Source organism: Heptranchias perlo, chromosome 7 (assembly GCF_035084215.1).
Source record: "Heptranchias perlo isolate sHepPer1 chromosome 7, sHepPer1.hap1, whole genome shotgun sequence".
NCBI classification, from domain to species: Eukaryota; Metazoa; Chordata; class Chondrichthyes; order Hexanchiformes; family Hexanchidae; genus Heptranchias; species Heptranchias perlo.
The window spans coordinates 20,079,775-20,107,356 of NC_090331.1; the positions used below are offsets into that span (position 1 = coordinate 20,079,775).

A 27,582-nucleotide genomic window follows, 5' to 3' on the forward strand; every position below is an offset into this window, starting at 1 on the left:
ATTGCTGCAGTTATATAAGGTATTGGTGAGACCGTACCTGGAATACTGCATACAGTTTTGGTCTCCATACTTAAGAAAAGACATACTTGCTCTCGAGGCAGTACAAAGAAGGTTCACTCGGTTAATCCCGGGGATGAGGGGGCGGACATATGAGGAGAGGTTGAGTAGATTGGGACTCTACTCATTGGAGTTCAGAAGAATGAGAGGCGATCTTATTGAAACATATAAGATTGTGAAGGGTCTTGATCGGGTGGATGCAGTAAGGATGTTCCCAAAGATGGGTGAAACTAGAACTAGGGGGCATAATCTTAGAATAAGGGGCTGCTCTTTCAAAACTGAGATGAGGAGAAACTTCTTCACTCAGAGGGTGGTAGGTCTGTGGAATTTGCTGCCCCAGGAAGCTGTGGAAGCTACATCATTAGATAAATTTAAAACAGAAATAGACAGTTTCCTAGAAGTAAAGGGAATTAGGGGTTATGGGGAGCGGGCAGGAAATTGGACATGAAGCTGAGTTCGGATCGGTCAATGCCCTGTGGGTGGCGGAGAGGGCCCAGGGGCTATGTGGCCGGGTCCTGCTCCGACTTCTTGTGTTCTTTAGATTTGTGGTTGGGATCAGATCAGCCATGATCTTATTGAATGGCGGAGCAGGCTCGAGGGGCCGATTGGCCTACTCCTGCTCCAATTTCTTATGTTCTTATGTTCTTATGTTCTCGCAAGCCACTAAGTTTTTTTTAAAAATCTCTTAATCTCTCCCTTCATTCTTTTGGTGGTGATCTTAAATTTATGCTCTCTGGTTACCAACTTATTGACCAGTGGAAAGAGTTTTTCTCCTATTTACCTTATCAAAACTCTTCATAATTTTGAACAGGTCTATCAGACCTAATAATCTTCTCTGCTCTAATGAAAAGAGCATGAATTTGTGAAGTGTCTGTAGATAACTGAAGTTTCTCATCCCTGATACATCTCAGCGAATCTCTTCTGCGCCCTCTTCATTTGCGGAATCTACCAACCTGTCTGTTCTCCAAAAGTCACATTAACTCTTCACAGTTAACCATGTTCTGTAGACAGTGAATACAGGAAGAGGAACAGAGCGAGGCCAATCTGAAGAGTCTGCACTGGAGATCCATGCCGCCTGCCCACCAGGACCCACATCTGAGGATACAGGGCGAGGTACGATTACCTGCCCAAGGAAAAGCAACCAGCAGCCTGAAGAAGGCAACCTTTTCCTGGCTGCAATTATTAAAGTCAGGCTGACCCATAATACTTCTGTGGGGTCAGCATACTTGATTTTGGGCAGGCACTAATGGGGCTACGCTGTTATTCCACTTGGGTTTTTGCCTGAGCAGAAAATCTAGATTTGAAGCTTTAATTTCTCTAATGTTTTCTCATAGCTCATTTCATTTACAATTGGAATCAGTCTTGTACTTCTCTGTATGCATATATGGCTTTTCTTGTAGCATGATGAGATAAAGTGAACAACCTACACAGTGCTTTTTTGAAAATTAATTCTCGGGTTTGTGGGCATTGCTAGCAAGGCCAGCATTTATTGTCCATCCCTAGTTGCCCTTGAGAAGGTGGTGGTTCTTCTTGAGTCACTACAGTCCGTGTGGTGAAAGTGCTCCCACAATGTTGTTATGTAGGGAGTTCCAGGATTTTTACCCAGCGGCCCAGTCTGGCAGCTCTGTTCTTCAGGATTTGGCCAGCTTGGATAGTGGTTGTACTACTGAGCCACTCTTGGCGATGGGCATTGAAATTCCCCACCTTCGCCTTTGATACCCTCAGTGAATCCTTTAAGTGGAGGAGTGATGATTGATCAGCTGAGGGAATGCGGTAAGTGGTAATCACCAGGAGGTTTTCTTGCCCATGTTTGACCTGAAGCTATGAGACTTCATGGGATCCAGAGTTAACGTTGAGGACTGCCAGGGCCACTCCCCCTGACTGTATACCACTGTGCCCTCACCTCTGGTGGGTCTGTCCTGCCAGTGAGACAGGACATACCCAGGGATGGTGATGGGGGAATCTGGGATATTGGGGTTGATTGATAGGATTCTGTAAGTATGACTAAATCAGGCTATTGCTTGACTAGTCTTTGAGACAGCTCTCCCAACTTTGGCACCAGTCCCCAGATGTTAGCGAGGAGGCCTTTGCAGGGTTGACTGGGCTGGGTGTGTCTTTGTGATGTCCTGATTCGATGCCTAGGTCACAACCGAGTGGTCCATCTGATTTTATTCTTTTATTCCTTTTTAGCGGATTGATACAACTGAGTGGCTTGCTAGGCCACTTCAGAGGGCAGTTAAGAGTCAACCACGTTGGTGTGGGAGCTGGAGTGACATATAGGCCAGACCGCTAAGAACGGCAGGTTTCCTTCCCTAAAGAGCACTAATGAACTGGTTGGGTTTTCCACGATTTGACAGCTTCGTGGTCACTTTTACTGGTATCAGCTCTTTTTTTATTTCCAGATTTTTTTTGTTGTGTTTTTTTAATTGAATAGTCAAAGAGGCTGGGACTATCCCTCAGGGACATTTCCCTGGGAACTGTCAATGTCATCACTTGGTTCTGTTCTTTAACAGTGTGGGGAAGGGATATCTTCCAAATGATTTCCTGGATTGTGCAGCTGAGAATAGTAAACAATCAGCAGGAGGCCTGAGTGTAAAAAGGAGCAAAGATTGTGTTTCAAACTTGTGTTTTGTACTTGGGAGTACAATAGTGTCACACTGGAGTTACTGGACCACCTTATACTCTATTATATATTTTCTATATAACATATCTTAGTATAAAGGCACTCGATATACCACATACATTTTGTACTAAAACATACCTGTTCCCATTGCTGGGAAAGACACAGAACTTATTTTTAGCTTTTGACATTCCTTCAGAATCTTGCCAAAAGATGCTTTTGTATTTTGCATTCTAGTCCACTCAACCAAATGTAGAATGTATTTTACTCGAAGATTTCCTGCCTTTGTGGTTGCAACACTATCACTGTTTTGGACTCCTATGGTGAAGAAAAGAGAAGTCTAACTTAGCTCAAAATTACTTCAATTGTCATCAATTCAATAACTCGTTGTTAGTACATACTTATTATCACTCTGTAAATTCAAAAGTTGATAGATGTTATACTGAAAAGGACATCATCCAGAACCTCACAAGGTCACAAGCTAGTTATGGATGAGGAATGCCATTCGGTCCATCTAAATTCATCCATCCAGAATTACCCCAGAGTCTCCCCATTCCAGCATCCAATTGCTTCTTAAATGATTTGAGTGTTTTTGCCTTCACTGCTCTATATGGAAGTCTATTCCATATATTCATTACTCTTTGTGTGAAGGAGAATTTCCTAAATTTACCTTTTAATACTTTGAATCTGCCTCTCCTTGTCCTATTCTTGCAATTTAATTTTAAGTAGTATTTCAGAATGACCATTTCCAGTCCCTTATATGCATCTATATGGTCACCTCTCAGACACTTCCTTTTCAAGCTGAAAAAACAAGTTTCTCCCTTTTTTTCCCTCATAACTCTGACTTTTGACACTTGAGAATAGCCTTGTGGCTCCTCTGTGCACTGCCTCCAATTCTTGAATGTCTCTCTTGTGCTTTAACAACCAGAACTGGACTGTAGTATTCATGGTGCCATCTGACCAGAGCACTGTATAGTTTGATCATGATTTCCTCTGGCTTGTATTCTGTTGGCTTTGTTGATTGCTGCTCTGCATTGCTTGGAAATGTTTAACATAGACTCTCCTATGACTCCTAGATCTCTTTCAGCTTCTTCCTTAGTTACTTCACCACCGTTCACGGAGTACATTTTTCCTTCCTATATGCAGTAATTTGCACTTGTCTACATTAAATTTACCCACATGAAGAGATTGATGCCATGCAATTACTCACCGAGTTGCTTACATTCATCCACTAATGATTGGCCGGCTGCTTTTAGAATAGCATCAGAAACCCCTGAAAGATAAAGAAGTTAGTTATTAGCGCTGAAAGACAATTACAATTTTTGAAAGATCTCAACTTTTGTATTTAAGATTTGTCGCTTTCAGCGAGTGTCTATTGACACAATTGTGCCAGCCAATGAGTTGGAGGTGGGTGAGACTTACAGCAGGACTTACAGCAAGCAAGTGTATTTTATAGCAAACAAAGTTTATTTACTCAGCAAAAAGCAAAGCAACATAGTTACATACAAATTATCTACGTAAAATCAATCCCAGTCATTGCAGCAGCGCCGTCTCCAGGCGTAATTTACGGGGGAATGACCCAATCATTTCCATTCTGGCCGGGAATAGTGGTGTCACTATATGCAGCCCTATTTCAGTGCTTGACAATGTAACTCAGCCTGCCATAGCGTTTTGCCATATGATTCATGCTGTGGTGATATGACCTTATTTTCTGATGATATAGCAATCTCCAATAAGGACACGCATCCTCATTTGTTCTCCATTTTCTCTCCTGGAAGGAACCCCTTTCTCTGGTCAGATGTCGCCTCTGGGCAAGAGGCCAGGGCAGATGGCCTGCTTCTAGGCCACTGCTTTTAGCTTGGGTTAGGGAAGGAGGAAAATTGGTCAGCGTCCCCTTTCCCAATCACTATCCTGTGACACCAACTGAAAGTGTACATGTGTGGACATCAGATGAGGACAAGATTGGGCTTAGTTGTGAAGCTTTCATGGTAATTGTGAAGCTTGCCATCACTTGCTGTCAAGGCTCACATACAAATAATAATAATAACTTGGGAAGATACTGGAGGTGCCCCTGGACCTGGACTCCAGCAAGGAGTCAACGCATTCACTCGGGGAGGGGAGAAAATTATAAAAGAGAAAAGAACCGGTTATTTTCATGTGAGTTTTACTTTTGCACCTGTCCACTGTCAAGAAAATAAACCCCACATGAATGGTTGTCCCATAATTAATATTATTCACATGCACATGCAAGGCATGAAAACTAAAAGATGCAAAATTGTCCCTCTGATGTAAAGTTTCCAAATTACAGCATCTAATTAATGGATATTTTAGGATGTGTTAACGGTGTACGTAGTCTTGCATTACAAGGCGTATTTAAGATAAAACAGAACAGAAAGGATCTGATCTATCTGCTTTATTCGTAACATTCTCAGTGACTTTTTTGAAGAAAAGCCTTTGCTTTTGACGTACAGATGATGTAAATAACTAGATAGTTTGTACAGAAGAACAATTTCTGCATGATTTATCAACCAAGCTGTTGATCTTTGTCTGCTTTTTAAAAATTCATTCATGGGATGTGGGCGTCGCTGGTGAGGCCGGCATTTATTGCCCATCCCTAATTGCCCTTGAGAAGGTGGTGGTGAGCCGCCTTCTTGAACCACTGCAGTCCGTGTGGTGAAGGTTCTCCCACAATGCTGTTAGTAAGGGAGTTCCAGGATTTTGACCCAGCGATGAAGGAACGGCGATATATTTCCAAGTCGGGATGGTGTGTGACTTGGAGGGGAACGTGCAGGTGGTGTTGCTCCCATGTACCTGCTGCTCTTGTCCTTCTAGGTGATAGAGGTCACGGGTTTGGGAGGTGCTGTTGAAGAAGCCTTGGCGAGTTGCTGCAGTGCATCCTGTGAATGGTACACACTGCAGCCACTGTGCGCCTGAGGTGAAGGGAGTGAATGTTTAGGGTAGTGGATGGGGTGCCAATCTTATTTCCCATCACCAGACTGCAGCACCGTGGCAGGCTAGGCACTTCGGCATCCTAGTTAGAATAACTTCTGCAAACTCTTTGACTACATTATAAAACCTTGACGTAAATGATTAGTTTGTACAGGAGCAACTCTAGTCTGACAATGAATGATTCTGGGCTAGTTGTACTATGTCACAGTTTTATACTTTCATGATACTGAAGTCTGAAACTTGCCTTTCTTCTTGTTAGACATCAAACAGATGTTATATTTTCATGTTAAATCCTCCAAATCCAGTATCTAATTTGAAAACTAAATAGTGTGAGCTCTGCCTCTCTGGACTGATATAACCCCATCTCAGATGTTGACTTGAGATCAAAGCTGCTTTGAAGTTCTAGGCACAAACTGGCAAACAGGCTCCACTGGATTCTAAAGAAAAGGATCTCACTGTCCTTGATCACCCAAATAGCTTGTACTGTTTTTTCATTTGCTATTTTTTTTGTAGTACCCAGGGAAGGTAACTGAAAACTGCTGCGTGGGAGGGTAAGTGAATTATGGGCTAGGGGAAGAAATGATGGGAGTGATCACGAATGGCCTTCCCCCCCCCCCCCCCCCCCGCCCCGCCCCAGATATACAGACTCACAGCACCACCCTTAGTATAAACTGAGTGATTTTACAAGCCAGTAGAGGCATCAGAACAGGACATCCAAAAACTCCAAATGGGTATTGGGCCAAGATGTTTCTTCACAAGGTAGCCTTCCTATTCACCTAAACTCTACTCCATTGCACCAAGATCTTTAAACTATATATCTGGGAACAACAATATCTTCAGGAAAGATGGTGATAGATGGGGTTAAGGACAAGATAGGAAAGATAACAGTGATGAGCACTCCTGTCTATAACTATATCATCTTTGAAATCAATTCTCTTCATAGTTTAACACAATTGAAGTGGCACCACTTTTTCAAAACACATTTTTTAAGCTTTTTTTCATGGTGGTAAACCATAAAAGAGCATATTGCATTAACAGCTCAACTGCAATAGGCCTCTAAAAAACAAACACTATCAGACATTTCATGTAATCATTTATCAGGTTGGCTCAGTTGGTAGCAATCTCGCCTGACTCAGAATTTAAGGCTCACTCCAGAATTTAAATACACAATCTGGGCTGACAATTCAGTGTCATACTGAGTGAGTGCTGTATTGTTAGATGTGCTAACTGAGCTCCCATCTAAAGAAAGAAAGAACTTGCATTTATATACTGCCTTTCACAACCTCAGGATGTCTCAAAACATTTTACAGCCAATGAAGTGCTTTTGAATTGTAGTCACTGTTGTAATGCAGGAACCTACTTGTCCAGGTTCACATAAAGTATCCTATGGTACTATTCAAATAAGAACAGGGTGCTCTCCTGGTGTCCTGGCCAACAGTCTTCGCTCAATAAACACCATCAAGAACAGATTAAAGGGTCTTTTTATCATTTATTGTATGTGGGACTTTGCTGTGTGCAAATTGACTGCCGTGTTTGCATACAAAACAGCGGTGACTACACCGCAAAAATAATTCATTGGCTGTTAAGTGCCTTACGATATCTGAAGGGCATTATATAAAAGCAAGTCCTTTCCTTAACCAACATGCGTGCAGTAATTAAGTGAAGCTGAACCGATGGCAGACAATGTAGTTGCAGGTTACATCTTGCTGTTTGGGGGACCCTGCTTTACACAAACTAGCTGCTCCTTTTGCCTACATATAAGCAGTGAATACACTTCAAAACTAAACCATTGGCTCTGAATTGCTTTTCTGTGTCCTGAGGGCATGAATGATGGTGCATAAATCTAAGTTTTTCTTGAATCAGCATACATGCAATATTCACCCCCTCCATCACCGGTGCACTGTGGCTGCACTACATACTATCTACAGGATGCACTGCAGCAACTTGCCAAGCTAACTTTGACAGCACCTCTCTCCCCAGCAGCATAGAATTACACAGAATTTACAGCACAGTAACGGGCCATTCGGCCCAACAAGTTTACGCCGGTGTTTATGCCCCACACGAGCCTACCCCCACCTTACTTCATTTCACCTTATCAATATATCCTTCTATTCCTTTCTCCTTCATATACTTATCTAGCTTCCCCTTAAATGCATCTATGCTATTCGCCTCAACTACAACAACAATCTGCATCTACATAATACCTTCTATGCAGCAAGAAACTTTCATGTACCACCAAGAAGGCCAAGAATATCAATGTCATGGGAACATCATTACCTCCAAGTTCCCCTACAAGTCAAGCACCATCCTGACTTGGACATATACCAATGTTTCATCATCATCTGAGTCAAAGTGCTTGAATTCCCTACCTTACACTATCATGGGAGCACCATCACCACAAAGATTGCAATGGTTCAAGAAGGCTCACCACCACTTTGCGAGGACAACTAATCATAAATCCAACCTTACCATTGTTGCGGTCATCCCAAGAACAATTGAAGAAAAGATAAGTGAGGCTGAACCAGATCAAGTAGTTGCAGGTTGCACTTTAGAAAGTGATGGCACATAGATCACAAGGAAATCTACAGGAATTGATTTTAAAGAAATGAAAATCTGAAAAACAGATGCGTGAACAAATCAAAACTTGTCACTCACCAGTGTTTAGGTTAAGGTTGATATTAGTGCTGTTTACAATCGCATCAGTCCGTTCTGCTGTGATGTCACCGTGAACAGCCTGCACTTTTACTTTGCCAATGTTTATTTCTATAGTGTTCATTTTCTGAAGGGAAAAATGGTGAATTTTAAAATTATTAGAATATTTTGTGTCCATGTTATTTTTTTTCTTTACATTTGTGCTTCATTCTGACCAAGAGAGCAAGCATTCAATCTGTTCTCGGGCTTCCACTATAGAAACACAGGACTCGATCTTAACTCTCGAGTGACAAAGCGACCTGCTGGCCCACCGGCCCACCGGCCCACCCAGGAGCGATAGCAGGGAGGTTCGGCTGATTTTAACGGCTAGGCCTCATTAACATGGCACTTGCCGACTTCCCGACCAATATAGCTGTTAAAATCAGGTGGCGTGATGCTGCCGCTGAGGACGCAGGGGAATGGTCCTCGACACAAGGTAACTGCTCCGAGAAGGGAAACCCGGTCAGGGAGAGGGAAGGGAAACTCGGGACAGGGAAGGTTTCGTCACACGACCCGGAGGAACACTTCTGATCCTCCTGCCCTACGATGAAACTGCCAAAAAATGTAAACAACGTATCTTGCTGGGCCTCTTCGGGCCCTGGCTCCTGTTCCAGGAAGCTTTGGCCTGGTGGAGACGCCACCACTGCTCCCCCGCTCAGGCCTCAGGTTAAAATAGCAGATCGGGCCTGAATGACCCCACTGGATTGCGGCAAGTATTCTTCCCAGATAGGGGCAGGAAAGGAATGGGTAAGTTCCCGTGCTTCATTTTAAATGCCCCTCTGCCTGGTTTCTGCCAGGTAGGGGGGAGTTAAAATCGACCCCTATAGAGTCTTAGCATGGGGCTAAAGAGGGCTGATTTTACACAAGCTCATTTTCTTGCTCTCTCCCCATATTTTTAAATTCTTCTTTAAATAATTAATCCGTATCTTCTTAAATGTTGTAATTGATTTAACATTGGTCACCACTTGTGGTAAAGCTTTCCACAGTCTGGTATATCTTGGCATGAAAATATTTCTTCTGATCTCCTCCTGTATTTACTGCTTATCTTGATATCATAGCCTCTTGTCTTTAATTTAGCTCTGCTGGAAATAATGGCCTGGATATTAACGCAGAGGTGATTCCAAGCAGGGGCTGGGGGAGGGGGGTGGAATTGCGCGCGGAAGAAAATTTAGCAGGCTGGAATCTCCGATTTCAACCTGACTGCCCAATTATAATTTTACTTCCGGGTTTCGCGTTTCCAAGTTGCGTCAGCGGGCGTGATGCAAGCCCTCATCACACGATTGAAACTCCACTATTTAAAGGGCCAATGCAAGAATGGAATTCGGAGGAGTTAGGAGATTTTGGAAGAAGAAGGTGAGAGTTATTGAAGCTAGATTCAGGACGAGCAAGGCCAGCACCCAGATTTAATGATGCTTCCCTTGACTTACTGATGGGTGTAGTCAGGAGCAGGAGGGAGATAATTTACTCCAGCAATGGGAGGAAGAAACCTGTTGATATCACCAAGAAGGTGTGGTTGGAGGTGGCTGAGGAGGTGAGTAGCAACAGCATTGTATCCGGTGCTTGGATACAGTGCAGGAAGCGGTTTAATGACCAGGTCAGGAAAAGGGAGTACAGTTGCTGATTCACATACATCCTGTGGTGTACAACAACCACCCCCCCCACTCTGTCTTGCCAATCGTACTCCATCACATCATTCCTCACACCCACTTAAGTTTCAAAAGCACCCGTGGTTCACTTTTTATGCACTTCCTCACCTCCACATTTATCAATCCACCATTGCCTCTCACCCCAATCCTTATGCAATGTGATGCATCTGTCTCATAGTCGCCCTCACCGGATGCACTGTATCCATCGGGTGAATGAATGCGTGACTTACAGTCACTCATAGGTCTGTTCTTTACCCCTTTGTAGGAGAAAAGAGCGCAAAATGCAAGGGAGAGGGAGAAGACTGGAGGTGGCCTGCCACAAATCGTGCAGCTGACAGATGCAAAGGAAGAGGCCATGGAGATAAGTGGCACCTCTGCATCCCTGATAATCGGAGATGGAGAGACTAGGAACCCGCAGATGTCTGGTGACAGAATTAAAATAACTCTGACACACGTTGATTTTATTTCATAAATCACTGAACTATGAGAAGCAGAGGATTTCATTTTAAATTTTTACCGTCAACTAACTGAACCTTCGAGCAGCAATGTACGTGGCTGCTCTGGCGATGGGTGCCCCGTCTCCATGTTGCTTCTCTTCCTCCTCTTCTTCTTCAATGGTCTCATCATCAGAAGATGATTGATGAGCGCTTAGGTCGTCCTCCACCTCCAATCCTCACTGCTGTGTAATTTTTTTTTAATTCGTTCATGGGATGTGAACGTCACTGGTGAGGCCAGCATTTATTGCTCATCCCGAATTGCCCTTGAGAAGGTGGTGGTAAGCCACCTTCTTGAACCGCTACAGTCCGTGTGGTGAAGGTTCTCCCACAGTGCTGTTTGGAAGGGAGTTCCAGGAGGGCGGTAGGTGGTAATCAGCAGGAGGCTTCCTTGCCCATGTTTGACCTGATGCCATGAGATTTCATGGGGTCCAGAGTCAATGTTGAGAATTTCCAGGGCCACTCCCTCCTGCCTGTATATCACTGTACCGCCACCTCTGGTGGGTCTGTCCTGCCGGTGGGACAGGACATACCCAGGGATGGTGATGGAAGAGTCTGGGACGTTGGCTGAAAGGTATGATTCTGTGAATATGGCTACATCAGGCAGTTGCTTGACTAGTCTGTGGGACAGCTCTCCCAATTTTGGCACAAGTCCCCAGATGTTCGTGAGGATGACTTTGCAGGGTTCGACTGGGCTTGGTTTGCCTTTGTCGTGTCTGGTGCCTAGTGGTCCGTCCGGTTTTATTCTTATAATAACTTTTTTAGCGAGATTTTACAACTGAGTGGTTTGCTAGGCCATTTCAGAGGGCAATTAAGAATCAACCACATTGCTGTGGGTCTGGAGTCACATACAGGCCAGACCGGGTAAGGACGGCAGGTTTCCTTCCCTAAGAGACATTAGTGAACCAGATGGGTTTTTACGACAATCCATTAGTTTCATGGCCACCGTTACTGATGCTAGTATTTTAATTCCAGATTTTGGGGATGTAGGACTGCCGCAGCATAAAAGCATCATGGCAACTCCCAGAGAATCTGGCGCACACCTGCATGAGCCAAAGGCAAAAAAATTGAGAGCAGTGGTGACTTTAACTGTGACTGGAAATGTGTGGCCACCAGGTCCAGCAGGGAGAAGCTTTTCTTCTAGGAGGCTGCAGATGTCTGCGACCACCTGCTGCGTCAATCTGAGCCTGTGTAGGCACTGCTCTTCAGAGAGGTCAAGGAAACTGAGCCTCCGTCTGCGGACCTTCTCACGTGGGTAGTGCCTCTTACGACCTCGGCCCCTCTGTTGCTCTCCACTCTGTTCTCCTCTCTCGTGCACCTCTCTCTTGTGCACCTGTAGCTTCCACCACAGCACGATCTTGCTGCTGTGGATGGTGATTGTCTTCCTCGTCCGAAATCCAATTGAAAGCACCATGGCGCCTCCCCCACTCCCCCGCCAAACCTGATGTTGTCCGTTTGAAAGCCTCCGAATTTCTGCAACACTTGTGTCACCACAAGAACTCTCAGCAAAACATTTGCCAGAAGGAACTGAGAAAGCAGCTGTAAGCACTGAGCCTCTATTCATATTGGGGAATCAGAAGTTTAAACACCCCCATGAAATGCCACTCATTCCCGCCTCCGTTTCAGTGACGAGATTCCCGAGCTCCGATAATCCCATGCTGGAGGCGTTAATTTTAAATCCCTGGTTAAATCTCTTCAAATGAGCCTTCTTACCATATAACGAGCGACATGCCTCCGGCAAGTAGGTTACTCGCACTCACCCAAACACCCCCCCGTTAAACCCGGAAGTGGGCGTGTTGGAGAATTTTGAGAATTTTGACATTTTTACCTTCCCATCCACCTGTCCTTGGGGGTTAAAAATCCTCCCCAAATCTGTCCATTCCTTTCATCATTTTCAAATCCCCTCTCAATCTTAGTTCTAAAGCGTACAGTCCTCATTATTCTAGCCTTTCAAAGTCCTCATCCTTATCCATTTATGTTACTTTTCAGCCACTAAGTGACTGACAAAAATCACATGGGGTGACTGTATCTCCGATTATCACTCCTTTTCTCTGGGGAAGTAATCTGCCTTTTCATGATACATCCACAGAGAAGCCCTTTTTACTATACAAGGTATCTTAGACTGCCTTATTACGTTGTGGTGTATGCATCAATACACTAATATGCCCTGTAGTCAGACCCTATCTATTTGTATTCATTATATTTGTATTCTAACAATTTGCATTAAAACATATTGGTCTAAAAACTTGACTGCACAGCGCCTGTTTTTCAGGCGCCAATCAAATTCCTAAGCCTTCAATATGGCGGGCAGGTAGTGCACACTCATTACAAGCTGGAAGTGTGTCTCCCGCCATATTGGTATAAGCAAAAAAATGGGTGTCCAGGGGCCATGCCTGAAACAGGTGTTGGACACTTTGCATATTCAAATAAGGGGCCGCCTGTTTCAAGCCCCCTCTGCAATTTTGGGTTGCCTTGAACACAGCCAATGCCAGGCTGGCTGCATTCAGGAAAACCAGGTCTACATGTGGCCTAACATGCGGTCATTAAAGGGACCGCTGCAGGCCGCAACCAACAAGGTAAGTGTTTAAAATATACTTACCTGAATAGGGAGCTGCCAAGAGAAGGAGGGCTCCTCCTGACCTAACGTTAAAACCATGCAGGTCGCTGCCAGCCACCGCTCACATATCCCCATTGCGATCTTGACACTCTCCCCCACCCCTTCACCGCTGCCTACCATCCCGATCCTGGCCTCTACCCTTCTCGATCGCCGCCTACTGCTGCCTACCTTTCCCAATCACAATCACCGCTGTCCTCCTTCCGATCTCCACTACCCTCCCTCCCGGTCGCCCCCACTCCCTTTACCGGATACCACCCTCCCCGACTGCACCCCTCCCGCCCCCTCTCCCGGTCCCTTTTAAGGACTTATCTGAGGGACACTGCGGGATAAGAGCAGGAATGGGACGGTGAGTGCTGCACTCGGATTTTAGGGCTGCTACCGTCCGGTGAACTAAGTCAAAATTGGCCCTTTTAACTCTGAAACTGGATTTCTGAAGGGTAGATATATGAAGATAAAGAGATTTATTTTCAGGATCCTACATTGATGCGGAATGCACTGGCTACGAATACTTTCCTTATAAGATTGCAAAATACCGCAGCTAATTTTAAATTTATTCGTACCTGTTGTGATTTTTGTTGCAAGACATTAAGAAAGACATCATACATTTTAGGCTCGAAGACAACAATGTAAATGAGTCTAATGGCTGATGGTTTGTTTTGTGACAAATGATTTTCGAATCCAGTCAACATGCTTTCCATAGCGTCCTGTGGCTTGACTCCTCCTATACCTGTAGAAAGGACAAGGTCTTAGCAAAATTAAATTAAAATGGACTGAAAACTGAAGAGCATGAAAATCATTGTTAGACATGTCCTTGGTCAAATTAGTGGGTTCTATCATAGGTATCACATTCAATGAGATGCTAATTTGGAACCTCTTTTGCCTATTTATTATTGAACATGGAGTAGGAAATACCAGGCACACAGCTCATGATTCGAGCAGTGTTAACATTATGCATTTTATCCATTAAGAAAGTCTGTTAAAAAAAAGTTCTAACATGGAAGCTGAAGATAGCAAGGAAGCAACATTAGCACATGTAATTAAACATTTTCATTGGTTACAGACCATACATAGGTCTCCAATTTGATCTCCTGTCTGTGCTGAGTTAGTTGATCTCAGCCAAGGCAGCAGTGGAGATGCTAAAGTTGGCCTCAGCACCCTTGGGTTGGGATGGTGAAAAATTTGCCAGAGTTATTACACCTGATTGTTATTGAGGACAACAGCTGCTGTAAGTGCGTATGGGTTGGATAAGGAAAGAATTATGTCCGGCTGTGACATCACTAAAGTTGAATAACCAGATGATGCTCACTGTCAAGAGTCACACATGAATAAAGGACATTTGTGAGAGGTGCTGAAAGGCAACTGTACACCAGCAAGAATCAATACCTTCAGGAGAGGAATGATGTGGAGGAGAGGAAATTGGCAGGAAAAAAAGTACTAATGGTCTTGACCGCAGTTACCTGTTCCTAAAGCAGGGAAAGATACTGTAGAAATCTGTTTTTTTTCACATTCTTGCAATACTTTTTCTATGGAGGCTGTAATCATAACTGGATCTGTTTGACCGACCATATGTATGATGTAATCGCAGGTAAGATTTCCACTTCTGGTAACTACAACACCACCGTTAGGCTGAGAACCTAAAGAAATCATAGGCACAAAGTTAAATAAAAAGTACATTTATTTTCTCTACTTAATAACAGCAATGCTTTTAAGTAGCTTGTACAACTGCCGGCTAAGAACATAATTATTATTCTTTTTGCTCTCTTTTTAATGCATAAAAACGCAGCTCATTTTGAACAAATATTTGCATTTGGGAAAGCAACTCAGCAAGCATCTCCAAATACTAGATACAATTAACATGTATCATTAGGCGGTTAGGCTACAATCTAATCTAATCAGGATAGCCACGTATAGACAGCACTTGTCAAACACCGTAAGTGGACATCGGCATGCCTTTGTGTATGTGTTATAGAGGTTATTGTCTATTGTTCAAATAAGTACTTCTGTTTGGTAGATTGGCTTCTCAAAGGCAAGGCTGTATTTCAAAAGGTTTTATGGGTATTAGAAACAAGCAAGACTTGCATTTATATAGTGCCTTCAAAGCTCAGGATGTCCCATAGTGCTTCACAGCCAATCAATTACTTTTGAAGCATAGGCATTATTATCATGTCAACATTTATGGAGTACCAATTAGTTACAATTCTGGTCTATATGCAAAGTCAACAAGTGATTTCATAGCTCAGAATGTCTGTGTAATTCCCAGAAAGACAGTAACTGGGCAGGATCAAGAAATTACTCCTTCCCACATACGTTTGCCTGAAAGATCTGCAAAAAATGCTTTTCAAAGGCGCACATCTGACCAGTTTGTCTCATTAACTCTTTCATTATGTGGCTCAAAACTGCTCCTCTATTTGGACTAACCTCAACAATTCACTGTTAAACTTGCCACTGTAAATGAATCTCGGCTGGAGGGGGTGCGAGCGAGCGAGGCGGCGTGAGCGCAGGAGCATTATCGGCGGAATATAACACAGCAAAGGGAGCAGCGGATAACTGCACAGCCAGCGCAAGGTATTTGATACCTATTTAGGGAACATGGATGCACAGCTCTGAATTTAACTCATCCCTGAGTACTGATGAAAATTGAATAAAGTCCGGAATTTAAATCGTCTGTGAATGATTGGCAGGTTAGTCTGCTATGAAAGTGCCTGGCAGGACTGACATTAATCATCTTTTAAATGACCTGGGCACATGGTGCAATTCCCACATGTAAATCAGAGACAAGAAATGTGTTTATTGTTCTCCCAGGGCATGCTATCCCAGATTAACTTGTGCATTAGGTGTTGCTTCAGTTCATAGGAAATACAAGCTTGACTATGGGAGCTGATTATTTTTGTTGGACATGAGAAAGTCTGAATTGTGATAGGATATAAGAGTATATCATGATATTTTTTGAACTTGTGACCAGGCATTTGGACCACAATGGGGACAATGGTCATTCCTGGTCAAATCCTGCATTTCAGTGTTTCAAACAGCCATTCTAGATTTGGTTTAACTGAAATTAATTGCTAAATAGCAAAAAGCAAAATACTGCAAATGCTGGGAAATCTGAAATAACAACAGAAAATGCTGGAAACACTCAGCAGGTCAGGCAGCGTTCTGTGGAGAGAGAAACAGTGTTAACGTTTCAGGTCAAGGACCTGTCGTCAGAAGGTTCACGTCGATGATCTTTTGTCACAGCATTCTGACAGAAGAACATTGACCTAAAACGTTAACCCTTTATTTCTCTCTTCATAGATGCTGCCTTAATTGTTAGGTAGTTCACTTCAATAGTCACAAAGAACAAATGTACAACAATGTTAAAATTTGAAATTTATGTACTGACAAAGACCATGACTAATTGTGCCTAGGTTGACCACTCTAACCATGCCAACAGGTCACCATGACCACTACTAGAGAAAAATAAATCTTGCTCAATCAACCTTCAATTCTGTTCACAAAGGCAAAAATTTTGATCATTAGAGATTGATGATATAAATTGTATGTCTCACGAGTACTCAAAGCTCTAGTACTCTGGAGTGCATTTTTAATATTATTCATGTCAATATATATCTGTAACTTACCCAATGTCTGGCATTCATCCCTGACAGTACTGCCAGCTGCTGCAAATATTGCCCCAGAGACGCCTGAAAAACAATGGCACAACAAAGTTTGTGGATATCTAATTCATTTTAATCATGACAAATAACTTTGGGCGAGCTTTCTGCCCGTCCATAGTCAATGCCCAGAACATGCAGCGCTTTCATTTTTACGCTTATATAAAGTGCTGTTACTACAAAGAGAAGAAAATAATATACTGAAGGTATAATGGTTTGATCGGGAAACTCCCCTGAGTTTCGAGTCTCAATCTGAGCAGAGGCCAGGAACTTCCCAAAATGAGGGAGGGAAAATCAAGAGAGTCATCTCCAGGAGAGGCATGTACCTCCTATTATCCAGCTTATAATGGCATCACCTCAGCCACAGTTGATGAATACCCTGAGATCAGGGTGAAGAATGGCGTAGAAGAAAACAATGAAGGGAGTTTACCATCAATTTTAAAAACACAGAGTAGACCATAAGACCATAAGAGATAGGAGCAGGAGTAGGCCATTTGGCCCCTCGAGCCTGCTCCGCCATTTAATGAGATCATGGCTGATCTGATTTTTACCTCAACTCCACTTTCCCGCCCTTTCCCCATATCCTTTGACTCCCTTGCTGATCAAAAATTTGTCTAACTCAGCCTTGAATGTATTCAATGACTCAGCCTCCACAGCTTTTTGGGGTAAAGAATTCCAAAGATTCATGACCCTCTGGGAGAAGAAATTCCTCCTCATTTCCGTCTTAAACGGGTGACCCCTTATTCTGAGACTATACCCCCCAGTTTTAGATTCCCCCATGAGGGGTAACATCCTCTCAGCATCTACCCTATTGAGTCCCCTTAGAATCTTGTATGTTTCAATAAGATCTCCTCTCATTCTTCTAAGCTGCAATGAGTATGGGCCCAATCTGTTCAATCTTTCCTCATAAGACAATCCTTCCATACCCGGAATCAACCTAGTGAACCTTCTCTGAACTGCCTCCAATGCAAATATGTCCTTCCTTAAAGAAGGGCACCAGTAGTTGGAAGAAATAGCCAGAAAGAACCTTTCTGAAAACTCCACTCAAAACATTGGCTATAATTCTGAGTATGAATCTAAGTAGATTTGTTTTAATCAAAATGCACTATCACTGCAACCCTGATCCATTTAATTTCCAAACCATGGCAATTCCACAAGTGCAGTGACAATAATCGACAAATTAATCCAGTTAATACATTCATACCAGGGAACATCCACCTTATCTCCAAAAAGCAGTCGCAACCATTATTGAAGAAAATAAGCCTTCACATAAGACAACAGCCAGGCATGCCCCAGAAAATTCCTTTGAAAGAAAATAATAAGTTTTTAGAAGCTACTATTTTGCACATTTTTATCATGTATAATTTCCTTGGGGACAAACTAAGGCTGGGAATTTCTTTGGAGCTGCTCCTGTCCCACCATTGTAATGGGGTTTCTGCCACATATCTGGTGAAGTTATGGTGACAGAGTGGGAGCAGCACTGAGGAAATTCCTGGCCTAAATGAGCTGACTCAGAATGGAAGCTAACAGCTCATTTAAATGTTTTCTGCCTCATGCTTTTGCACAACAAACAATGGGAGAGAGTAATATCTGATTGGTTCCAGTTCACCCTCCAACCTGTTTGCTTCTGATAGATTCTGAGCCTACCTTCCAAATGGTCTGACTATTTGATACTGACAACCTCAAATCCAAGTAGAAAAAGCCTATTTTTCTTGTAAAACACTGACAAGCTGACATATGGCAGTGGGTAAGGAAAATGCTATCTATTCATTTTCCAGTAACCAATCAAAAAGCACTTTGCTGTCTATGAGGTGATCTCTCAAACTTTTTTCCAAATGTTTTCACTGGAGATATGCATCGTTCCACAACTCCCACAACCCACCTTGTAACAATGTAAACTTTGGCTCACTGTGATCAACATCAAGTGGGGTAGACAATGGGTAATTGTATTTCAAGTGTCAGGGGCAAAAAAATACAACTTCCATAGATTCAAATTGAAACCACACCTACAGCCAATTTTCAAAGCTGAAATCCCAGTTGCCATTACCTTTCCTTTTTTTTTTGAAACCCCTTCAGATCCCAGAGTCTTAATGGAAGTTTTGAGTTTCATACTCGTATATTTTGATATTCCTTAACTGATCAATCAGATTACAGGATTGACTGTTTTATTCATAATGTTCAAATATTTTACAAACTGAAATTCTAGGATCTAACGGGTTAAATACAAACAAAAAGTTATCTTACCGGAATTGAGATTCAGAAATGTATTTGTGGAATTCACTATTGCTTTCACGTTTTCCTGAGTTATGTCTCCCTGCTTCACCTCAACAATGACATTATCGATTTTCAGCTGTGTAGGCAACAGTGCTCTCTTTTGAACTGGAGAATAACAAAGAGATTTGTTCTCGCTGAGCATCAAAAATATAGTCAGTTCATTTTGGGAACTGTGCAAAGGATACTATCACCGTCAGTCCATCAAATGTTTGTATGACTTTCAAAATGGGGAGCCATGCACCTAGAGAAGGGCAAACTATTGAAATTTCCTTCTGCATCTTCATGACTATTTTAAGAAAGTAACTAGATATTGGTCACATATTTGGGATTTACAGACTATCAGAATTTTGCTACAGTTTAGATGTGAAATTTAGATTCAGAACTGTTGTGTACTTTAGCTACTTGCTAAAGTCAATACAATTTACAGTAGCTCTGTTTAAAATTCATTTAAAAACTGGTGTGCAGTTTTACTGTCCTAATGATTAGGGCATGGCCATTGGTGAGACAGGACAATCAGTAAGAAATATGTAAAAATATACATCAGAGGTTTTCTGTGAGGCACCCCCCCCCCCATATACATATTGAAACAAACACCATTTCTGAGAAAGTAAAATATAAATGTTACAATTTACCTATTTACGGAATTAACTCGGGTTAGGTGCAGGTTTGTTGAAAGAATAAATAGGATCATTTTGCAGGGAAGAATGGAATTGACCATTACCTGGTGATGTGCCACCATGCTGTGGATTCACAGTCATCTGTGCTGTGCCCTAAAATGTTAAAATTTGAAGAAAAGAAAGAGGTTATTTAATATAATTCAGCATCAATATATTGCAATAATGAAATTAATTATCTTTTGAGATGTCAAGAATTCCAAAATGTAACTGTTTCAGAGAGACTGAAAATTGTTTGGGATGAACACACAATTTCTCGAGTTGAAAAAGTGGTTGCAACAGGTTTGTACTCCCAGTGCTTTACTGTGCAAAATTTTGTTCATTTTATCAAGCTCTTTGAATTATTTCCATTCAAAATTAAATCAAAAGCAATTCAAAATAAAACAGATTTTATGCATTCTGATGTACAAAAATTGTCTTATTCTCTACTTTGAGTCTCTCTCTTTTCCTAGTCATCACAACACACGGTACCTTAAATAAAATTTATACTCCTGGTGAGTCGATACATGACAAATTAACAAACTTCGCATGTTACTGGTTACATTTTCAAAATGCCTATCACTTCATGATGGTGATAATTCAGAAAACATGGTGTGTTGAAAGTGCCAGATTTGCCTTCTATTCAATTGAGGTTTCAGGCTGTGGTATTTATTTCTTGACACTAACTGAAATGAAGAACATTTCAGGGTACACTGCACTCATGGGAAGCAGCTGTGCTCTGCGTTGGCGTAACAGTTATGGTGTAAATGTAACCTAAATGCAGGTTTGTTGAAAGAATAAATAGGATCATTTTGCAGGGAAGAATGGAATTGACCATTACCTGGTGATGTGCAACCATGCTGTGGATTCACAGTCATCTTTGCTGTGCCCTAAAATGTTAAAATTTGAAGAAAAGAAAGGCCTAAACTGACACGGTAGCAAAGTGAGGACTCCCTGCAGATGAAAGTGTCACTCTACATTATTCCAGGGTTAGGGTGGGCCTTAACTTTGAATTTACACTGCAAGTTTGGCATTGGAATCTGCTTCACACACAGCTAAACTTCGAAGGGGTGCTTTTCCACTCGTGTGCCTGGGAAAAGAAGTGGAAAAAGGGGTGGAAACTCATGATTCCAGGTCTCCAATTTCTTAACTTGTCCAGAGAATTCCTGGCGTTTCCCCTGAGGGAGGAGGATTGCTCGTGTCTGCAGCAGGTACAAGTAAAGGCCAGCCATGCTAGTGAGCTGAGTGGGACATTTATCCTAATTTTCCTCTCTCAACTCCAGACGGGTGTTCTAAAGAAGTAGGCCATAGGCCATGTACCCAGCACCCAGAGAGTCAGGTAACAAGAAGAATGAGCCTCAAAAAAGGTAAATACCCTTCCTTTAAGGTAGTGGATACAAATTCTCAGGCTAGAAGGCCCTCTGCCTGCTGGTTTCCAATTGGTGGCCATTAGAGGTTTTGCAGCAGTGGTTGGATTTCCACCACAGTTTGCAGGTGCAGGGCCCTGTCAGGGGTTGGGGCTGCACTGAAGGTTAATGACCTGAATCCAGAAATCTAGGTGGGTTCAGGTCACGCCAAGCTGAGCTCACTTTAGGCCTGACTAGCGCCCAATTGTAGGAGTAGAGGAAAAGTGGCTCTTCTTTGTAGATTTAGAAAGAATTTCTGGCTTAAATTCAGTCATTCTCGAATAAACAATTTGCTGAAATGCCTCAAAATAACAGCTTTGCATAACTGAAATGTTAGGTTTTTAGTTCCTACGTTTTAATGTGTTGTACTAAAAACAGACGGATAGTGAAAATGAAATCCCTCCAGGATGCAAAGATTACCATTGCGCCCACACCGGAGTTCTGCTTCTTCGTATCAAAAACATAAGCAAAACAATCATAAACATATGATTGAAGTGCAACAATGGAAATGGCTTTCATGTTGGACGATGGCATGTTCCAGAAATAATTCTCCAATCCATCGAAGATTGCGTTGATGGCAGTTTGGCAACTGATTTCACCTTGATCTGAATAAAATCCAAAAACTCGTTAGCAAACCTCAGAAGGAAACAAATCAAAGTAAACAACAAATTGTAGAATAAATTGGCCAAACCGCTCAAATGGGGGAAGAGGTTACCTGTTCCTATGGCTGGGAATGCAGCAGTAGTGATATTCCGCATTTCGCATTCCTCAAGGACTTTTATTACTGATGCTGTGATGCCAGCTGCTGTTCTCGGACCAACCATGTGGATTATATATTTACACTGAAGCTGACCACCTCCAGTAACTGCGACACCAGCACCCGGCTGGGGACCTAGGTAAGAAACGGGTGGAAGAAATTCACCTTCATTAAGCCCCTTCTGCAGCATTACCAAGAATACACTTATTATTTGTTTACAGTCCAAAGTAGCAAATAAACAACTTTGAATCCTCTCCCATAATAGAAGCCGCAGCAGATATTCTCCCAGCTGAGAGATGTAACATGCAGGGGAAGTTGGGAATACGTGCTGGGCATTGGATAGTAAGCCATTGGCATAAGGTTTGCCTGAAACAGAAATAATTTTGACTCTGACAGGACAGCTGCCACAGGCTAATCATTTTTAAGTACACAGGTACTTCATTTTTAGACAGGCAGCATATGATCTGCAGCAATCCATTAATCGCACTGCACAACAGAGTGATGGCCAAGATATTAGCCCAGAAATCCCAGTGGAAGTTCTGCCCACTATTTTCATCCCGCCATAGTCCTGCCCCAAAGCCAGATGAAGGGGTCATTTAAATAATTGGAGTAGGCACCTGTGTCTGTAGCGGCACAACAGGGGCAGGATTATGGTGGGATGTAATCTTGGAGTAGCCCCCTGCCACTGTGGGGTTGAGGCAGATGGCAACTGGGACAAAAATGCAAAAGTGCCACATTTTCAAATAGCTACTCTCCTGTGATGCCCTTCCAGTGGGATAGATTGTCATTGATTTTATTAACTTTGGACCCACGTTCAGCCCAGAACAGAGCCTACCCTATCTCAGCAGACATATTTACCACTGGGCCAGTCTGAGGGGATTCGCAGAATAGCCGATGACGACCCATCCCCCCCCCCCCCACCCAATGCCCCCTCACCCAGACATAACCCCAAACTGTGGCCAGAATGTTAGGGCAGCGTGCAGACATAGCGTGCAGGATTGGCATTTTTATGTAATTTAAATCCAACAGATATTTTAATAGCATCAACACTTCTCTCATTTCCTTCAAAAGTTTCTTATAAACTTATCTCCTCAACTATATCTTCTATCACCTCCCTTAATTTCTCTTGTCTCTGCTCAGTGTCCCCTTTCTCCTGATTGTTAAGTGCCTTGAAACATTCTCGATTTGAGGGGTCCTATACAAATGTTAGCAGTTGTTGTAGTTACATTTTTAAACCAGGTATTCTACAAACTTCCAATCCTCCTTAGATATGGGGACGGTGCCAGGGGACTGAAGGATTGCAAATGTTACACTCCTGTTCTAAAAAGGGGAGAGGGATATATTCGATAATTACAGGCCAGTCAGCCGAACATCGATGATGTGGAAACTTTTATAGACAATAATCCGGGACAAAATAAATTGGCACTTGCAAAAGTATGGGCTAATAAATGATAGTCAGCATGGATTTGTTAAAGGAAAATCGTGTTTGATTAACTTGATTTGAGTTCTTTGATGAAGTGATGGAGAGAGTTAATGAGGGTAGTGCGGTTGATGTGTATATGGACTTTTGATAAGTACCATATAATAGACTTGTTAGCAAAATTAAAGCCCATGGGATTAAAGGGATAGTGGCAGCGTGGATACAAAATTGGCTAGGGGACAGAAAGCAGAGAGTAGTGGTGAACGGCTATTTTTCAGACAGGAGGGAAGTATACAGTGGTGTTTCCCAGGGGTCAGTATTAGGACCATTGCTCTTTTTGATATATATTAATGACCTGGACTTGGGTATAGAGGGTATAATTTCAAAGTTGGCAGATGACACAAAACTCGGAAATCTGGTAAACAATGTGGAGGATAGTAATACATTTCAGGAGAACATAGACAGACTAATGAAATGGGCAGACACATGGCAGATGAAATTTAACGCAGCAAAGTGGAAAGTGATACATTTTGATAGGAAGAATGAGGAGAGGCACTATAAACTAAATGGTCCAATTTTAAAGGGGGTATATGTACATAAATTTTTGAAGGTGGCAACACAAGTGAGAAGGCTGTTAAAAAGTCTATGGGATCCTGGGCTTTAATAATAGAGGCATAGAGTACAAAAACAAGGAAGTTATGCTAAACCTACATAAAACACTGGTTAGGTCTCAGCTGGAGTGTTGTGTTCAATTCTGGGCACCACACTTTAGGAAGGATGTCAAGGCCTTAGATCGGGTGGGGAAGATATTTACTGGAGTGGTACCGGGGATGAAGGACTTCAGTTATGTGGAGTGACTGGAGAAGCTGGGATTGTTCACCTTAGAACAGAGAAGGTTAAGGGAAGATTTGATAGAGGTGTTCAAAATCATGAATGGTTTTGATAGAGTAAATAAGGAGAAACTGTTTCCAGTGGCAGAAAGGTCGATAACCAGAGGACACAGATTTAAGGTGATCGGCAAAAGAGCCAGAGGCGACATGAGGAAACATTTTCTTATGCACAAATTGAAATGATCTGGAATGCACTGCCTGAAAGGGTGGTGGAAGCAGATTCAATAGTAACTTCCAAAAGGGAATTAGATAAATACTTGATGGGGAAAAAATATACAGGGCTATGGGGAAAGAGCAGGGGAATGGGACTAATTGGATAGTTCTTTCAGCGCCAGCAGAGGCACAATGGGCTGAATGGCCTCCTCCTGTTCTGTACCTACTATGATACTATGAAAAGCACAACCCTGATTGAGAAATACCAGTACCTAGCGCCTTGCATTCATCCTGCACAGAACTACCTGCAGCTTTTAGTATCGCACCAGACACACCTACAGGTAAAAACAAAATAAACAGATGTTGAGAAAAAACAAGATCTTTGTTACATGGCGCATTAACTTCATAAGTCACACTTTGATCCTTTTTGCCTAATTTCTACCTTTGTCCTCCGGCTGATGCTGGGATACAGGACCCTAACACCATCCAGGGGTTTGGACCTGAAACCTTGGAAGCAATTGCAGGTGCGTTGGGGGTGGGGGGGCTCCGAAAATCGCAGAAATCCCATTAGGGTTCGGGAGCCGGCTCCAACCCGTCGACTTCCGAGTTTCCCAGGGACCCACCTGTGTGCGCGCGGGCGTCCCAAAAACGGAAGTCCTGCCGGCAATTAAAGCCGGCGGGATGACAGTTAAAGAGCCAAGCGCCGGATTGAGGTACTTAAGGCACTTTACCTGTGATAGTTTAAGTAGTTAGAAAGATTTTTAACTTACCTGTGCAGCTTGCTCACCACTTCTGATTCACGCCTGGTGAAACCAAGCATGAAGGCCAGATCAGGGAGAAAGAAACTAAGTAAATTAAATTAAAAAACATGCAAGGAAGTGAAAACACTAAATGCACCTACCTTTGAAACCTGCTCAAATGTCCAATGTCTCCCACTCCGATGTCCCCCTCTTCACCCTCCCAATGTCCCCGGATCGTCCCCTGATGCCCCCCGATCTTCCCCCGATGTCCCCCCGATCTTCCCCCGATGTCCCCCCGATCTTCCCCTCTTTCCCCCCGATCTTCCCCTCTCCACCCCACCCCAGTCTTCCAGTCCGAGCGCCAGATCTTCCATTCTCCTCCCCCTGGTCTTCCGTTCCAGCGCCAGATGACGTCTCGCTCTCTCTCTTTCTCGCCACCCCTCCCCGCCTCGTGTTGCAGCTCCTGGCGGCAGCCAGCCTGTCAATCAGGCTAGCTACCGGGCTCGAAACCCAGAGAGGACGTTAACCACTATCAATCAACGGGCAATCGCGTCGGAAACGGTAAGATTGGTTCATGCGGGTTTGCCACACCCCCAATCGCCCCCCCTCCCTCCACCCCTGTTGCCATCCCACCTTCTCCCTAATATCGGGGCCACCTTGTGTCTCTGTGTAGCTCAGTGCCTCAAAAGCTGTGCATTTACTTACTTAGCCTTTTGAACACTCATAATACTCGACAGTGGCTTATATGTGCAACTTTTAGCATTTGTGATTTTTTAAAAATCAAAATAGTGCCTTACAATATGGGAGATACACCTACACAAGTGTGATTTATAATCCATATTTTATGCTATAACAAGTTATAAATATGGATTATAACAACTCCTGCCACAATATTTTTTGTTGAATCAACACTGTAATTAAATGAGCAATTCATAAGGATGATAGAGCATTTTGAACTTGGGCTTAGGTTGGCTTCAAATTGAAGTTGTGATTGTCAGTAGATTCTGCCAAGTACTTAGGACAACAACAATTAACAATGATGACATATAATCAAAGATACAGGGCTAAAAATTCCAGGGGGGGAGGGGTGAAATTTTAACTTTGGGTGATGGTGTAAAATGTTCGCGTCAAATTAGCCACCCATTATACACCACGCTCGATTTACGTCCCCATTGGGACTTGTGATAAGGGGAGAGGGTGGGTAAGCCTGGGGCAGGGAAGACCTAAACTTTCCTTGTGGAACCCAGAGGAGCACTCCTGCTCCTTCTAGCCCCACAAGGAAAGTTAAAAAAAAGTAATACAACATACATTTTTCGGGCTCTTCTGGCTCTGAATCCTCATCCTGCTAGGTTGACCTATCAGGAAAGCCACAACGGCTTCCCCACTCAGGTCTCTGGTTAAAATAGTAGTCGGGCTCTGATGATGTCATTGGAGCCTGATCTGCATATTCAAAGAATGACTCCGCCAGTTTCTGGCTAGTGAGCTTCCCGCTTATTCAGAAGAACAGGTTAAAATCCGAACCTGCAGGAAATGAGCAGGACCTTGGCGGGAAAGTCCCACGTGCAATTTTAACTGCCCGTCTGGTTTCCGCCAAGGTTAAAATTGCCCCATATAGTGGAAAGTTTACCGTTTAGTTTGCTATTAGTATTTTATGAATATTTCGATTGATTATTTCTTAAACTTACCAGATGTTAAGTCCAAAGTGGTGTTGGTAGAACTTACTATGGCATCTGTACTTTCTTGGGTGATATCACCTTTTTTCAGTTCGACTGTTACCCCACCTAATTGTACTGTTGGAACAAGTGATAATTTCAGCACTGCAGAGAGATCAAAGCATAGTTACTTTGCTTTGAGCATTTTTGAGATTTTGAGAAACGTTAAGCATGAGATAGAATCTTAGATGACAATGAATTACATCTTTTTCATGATCTTCACAATTTTTTTATGTTTAAAATGTTTCAAAGGTGCAGCCCTCATGTAGAAGCATCTGTGTGAGGAGTTCAACTGTAGCAAATGCCGTAGACTTGGATTCCACTGCTACCTTATATATTATTAACAGCTTTGGTTCTTCCAAGCAGTTGTTATAATTTCTATGCCTCTTCCTCCACCTTCCTTTCTGAATGGGATTGGACACCATCCCGTTCAAACTACAATGGAACCTTATTAAGATAACTGATTGTTTAGCAAATAAGGTTTCCCTTGAAGGAGTTCCATTTGAAGATGCTGCACCAGAAAGTCAGACAACACGGTTTGAATCACGGACTTCCTCAGAGAGAAGAAAATTCTACATCGCAACCGAGTTAAATCCCTTCCCTCAATAGTGAGTCACTACGGCTCAGTTACATTCACCTCAAAGAGTTACAAAGTACATGGACAGAGGTCACTTGCACACTCCCATGGCTATGCAGTGCTTCTTGGCCATGGAGGGGTTGTATATAAAAGAACAAAAGAGAATATTTTAGAAAATGTCGAAATTTCTTCTAACAGGAATTCGATTACGTATAATATTAAGGAAGCTGTGATATGAAACTTAGCGTGAATTTTCAGGCCTCCTGTCCAGCGGAA

At 42.8% G+C, this 27,582-nt stretch overlaps 1 protein-coding gene across 2 annotated transcripts in view; it reads right to left on the bottom strand.

The window, feature by feature from the left end:
- Positions 1–27,582, bottom strand: part of LOC137323553 (protein mono-ADP-ribosyltransferase PARP14-like) — a 91,656-nt gene that overhangs the window by 22,859 nt on the left and 41,215 nt on the right. For both annotated transcript variants that reach the window (XM_067987157.1, XM_067987155.1), the window contains exons 9-20: positions 26,703–26,807; positions 24,550–24,612; positions 21,773–21,949; positions 21,478–21,662; positions 19,720–19,768; positions 18,969–19,103; positions 16,692–16,754; positions 14,532–14,708; positions 13,635–13,801; positions 8,282–8,405; positions 3,888–3,950; positions 2,819–2,995 (exon numbers count right to left, since the gene is read on the bottom strand). In XM_067987157.1, the coding sequence (XP_067843258.1) occupies positions 2,819–2,995; positions 3,888–3,950; positions 8,282–8,405; positions 13,635–13,801; positions 14,532–14,708; positions 16,692–16,754; positions 18,969–19,103; positions 19,720–19,768; positions 21,478–21,662; positions 21,773–21,949; positions 24,550–24,612; positions 26,703–26,807 (1,485 nt within the window). The remainder of the gene's footprint in view (positions 1–2,818; positions 2,996–3,887; positions 3,951–8,281; positions 8,406–13,634; positions 13,802–14,531; positions 14,709–16,691; positions 16,755–18,968; positions 19,104–19,719; positions 19,769–21,477; positions 21,663–21,772; positions 21,950–24,549; positions 24,613–26,702; positions 26,808–27,582) is intronic.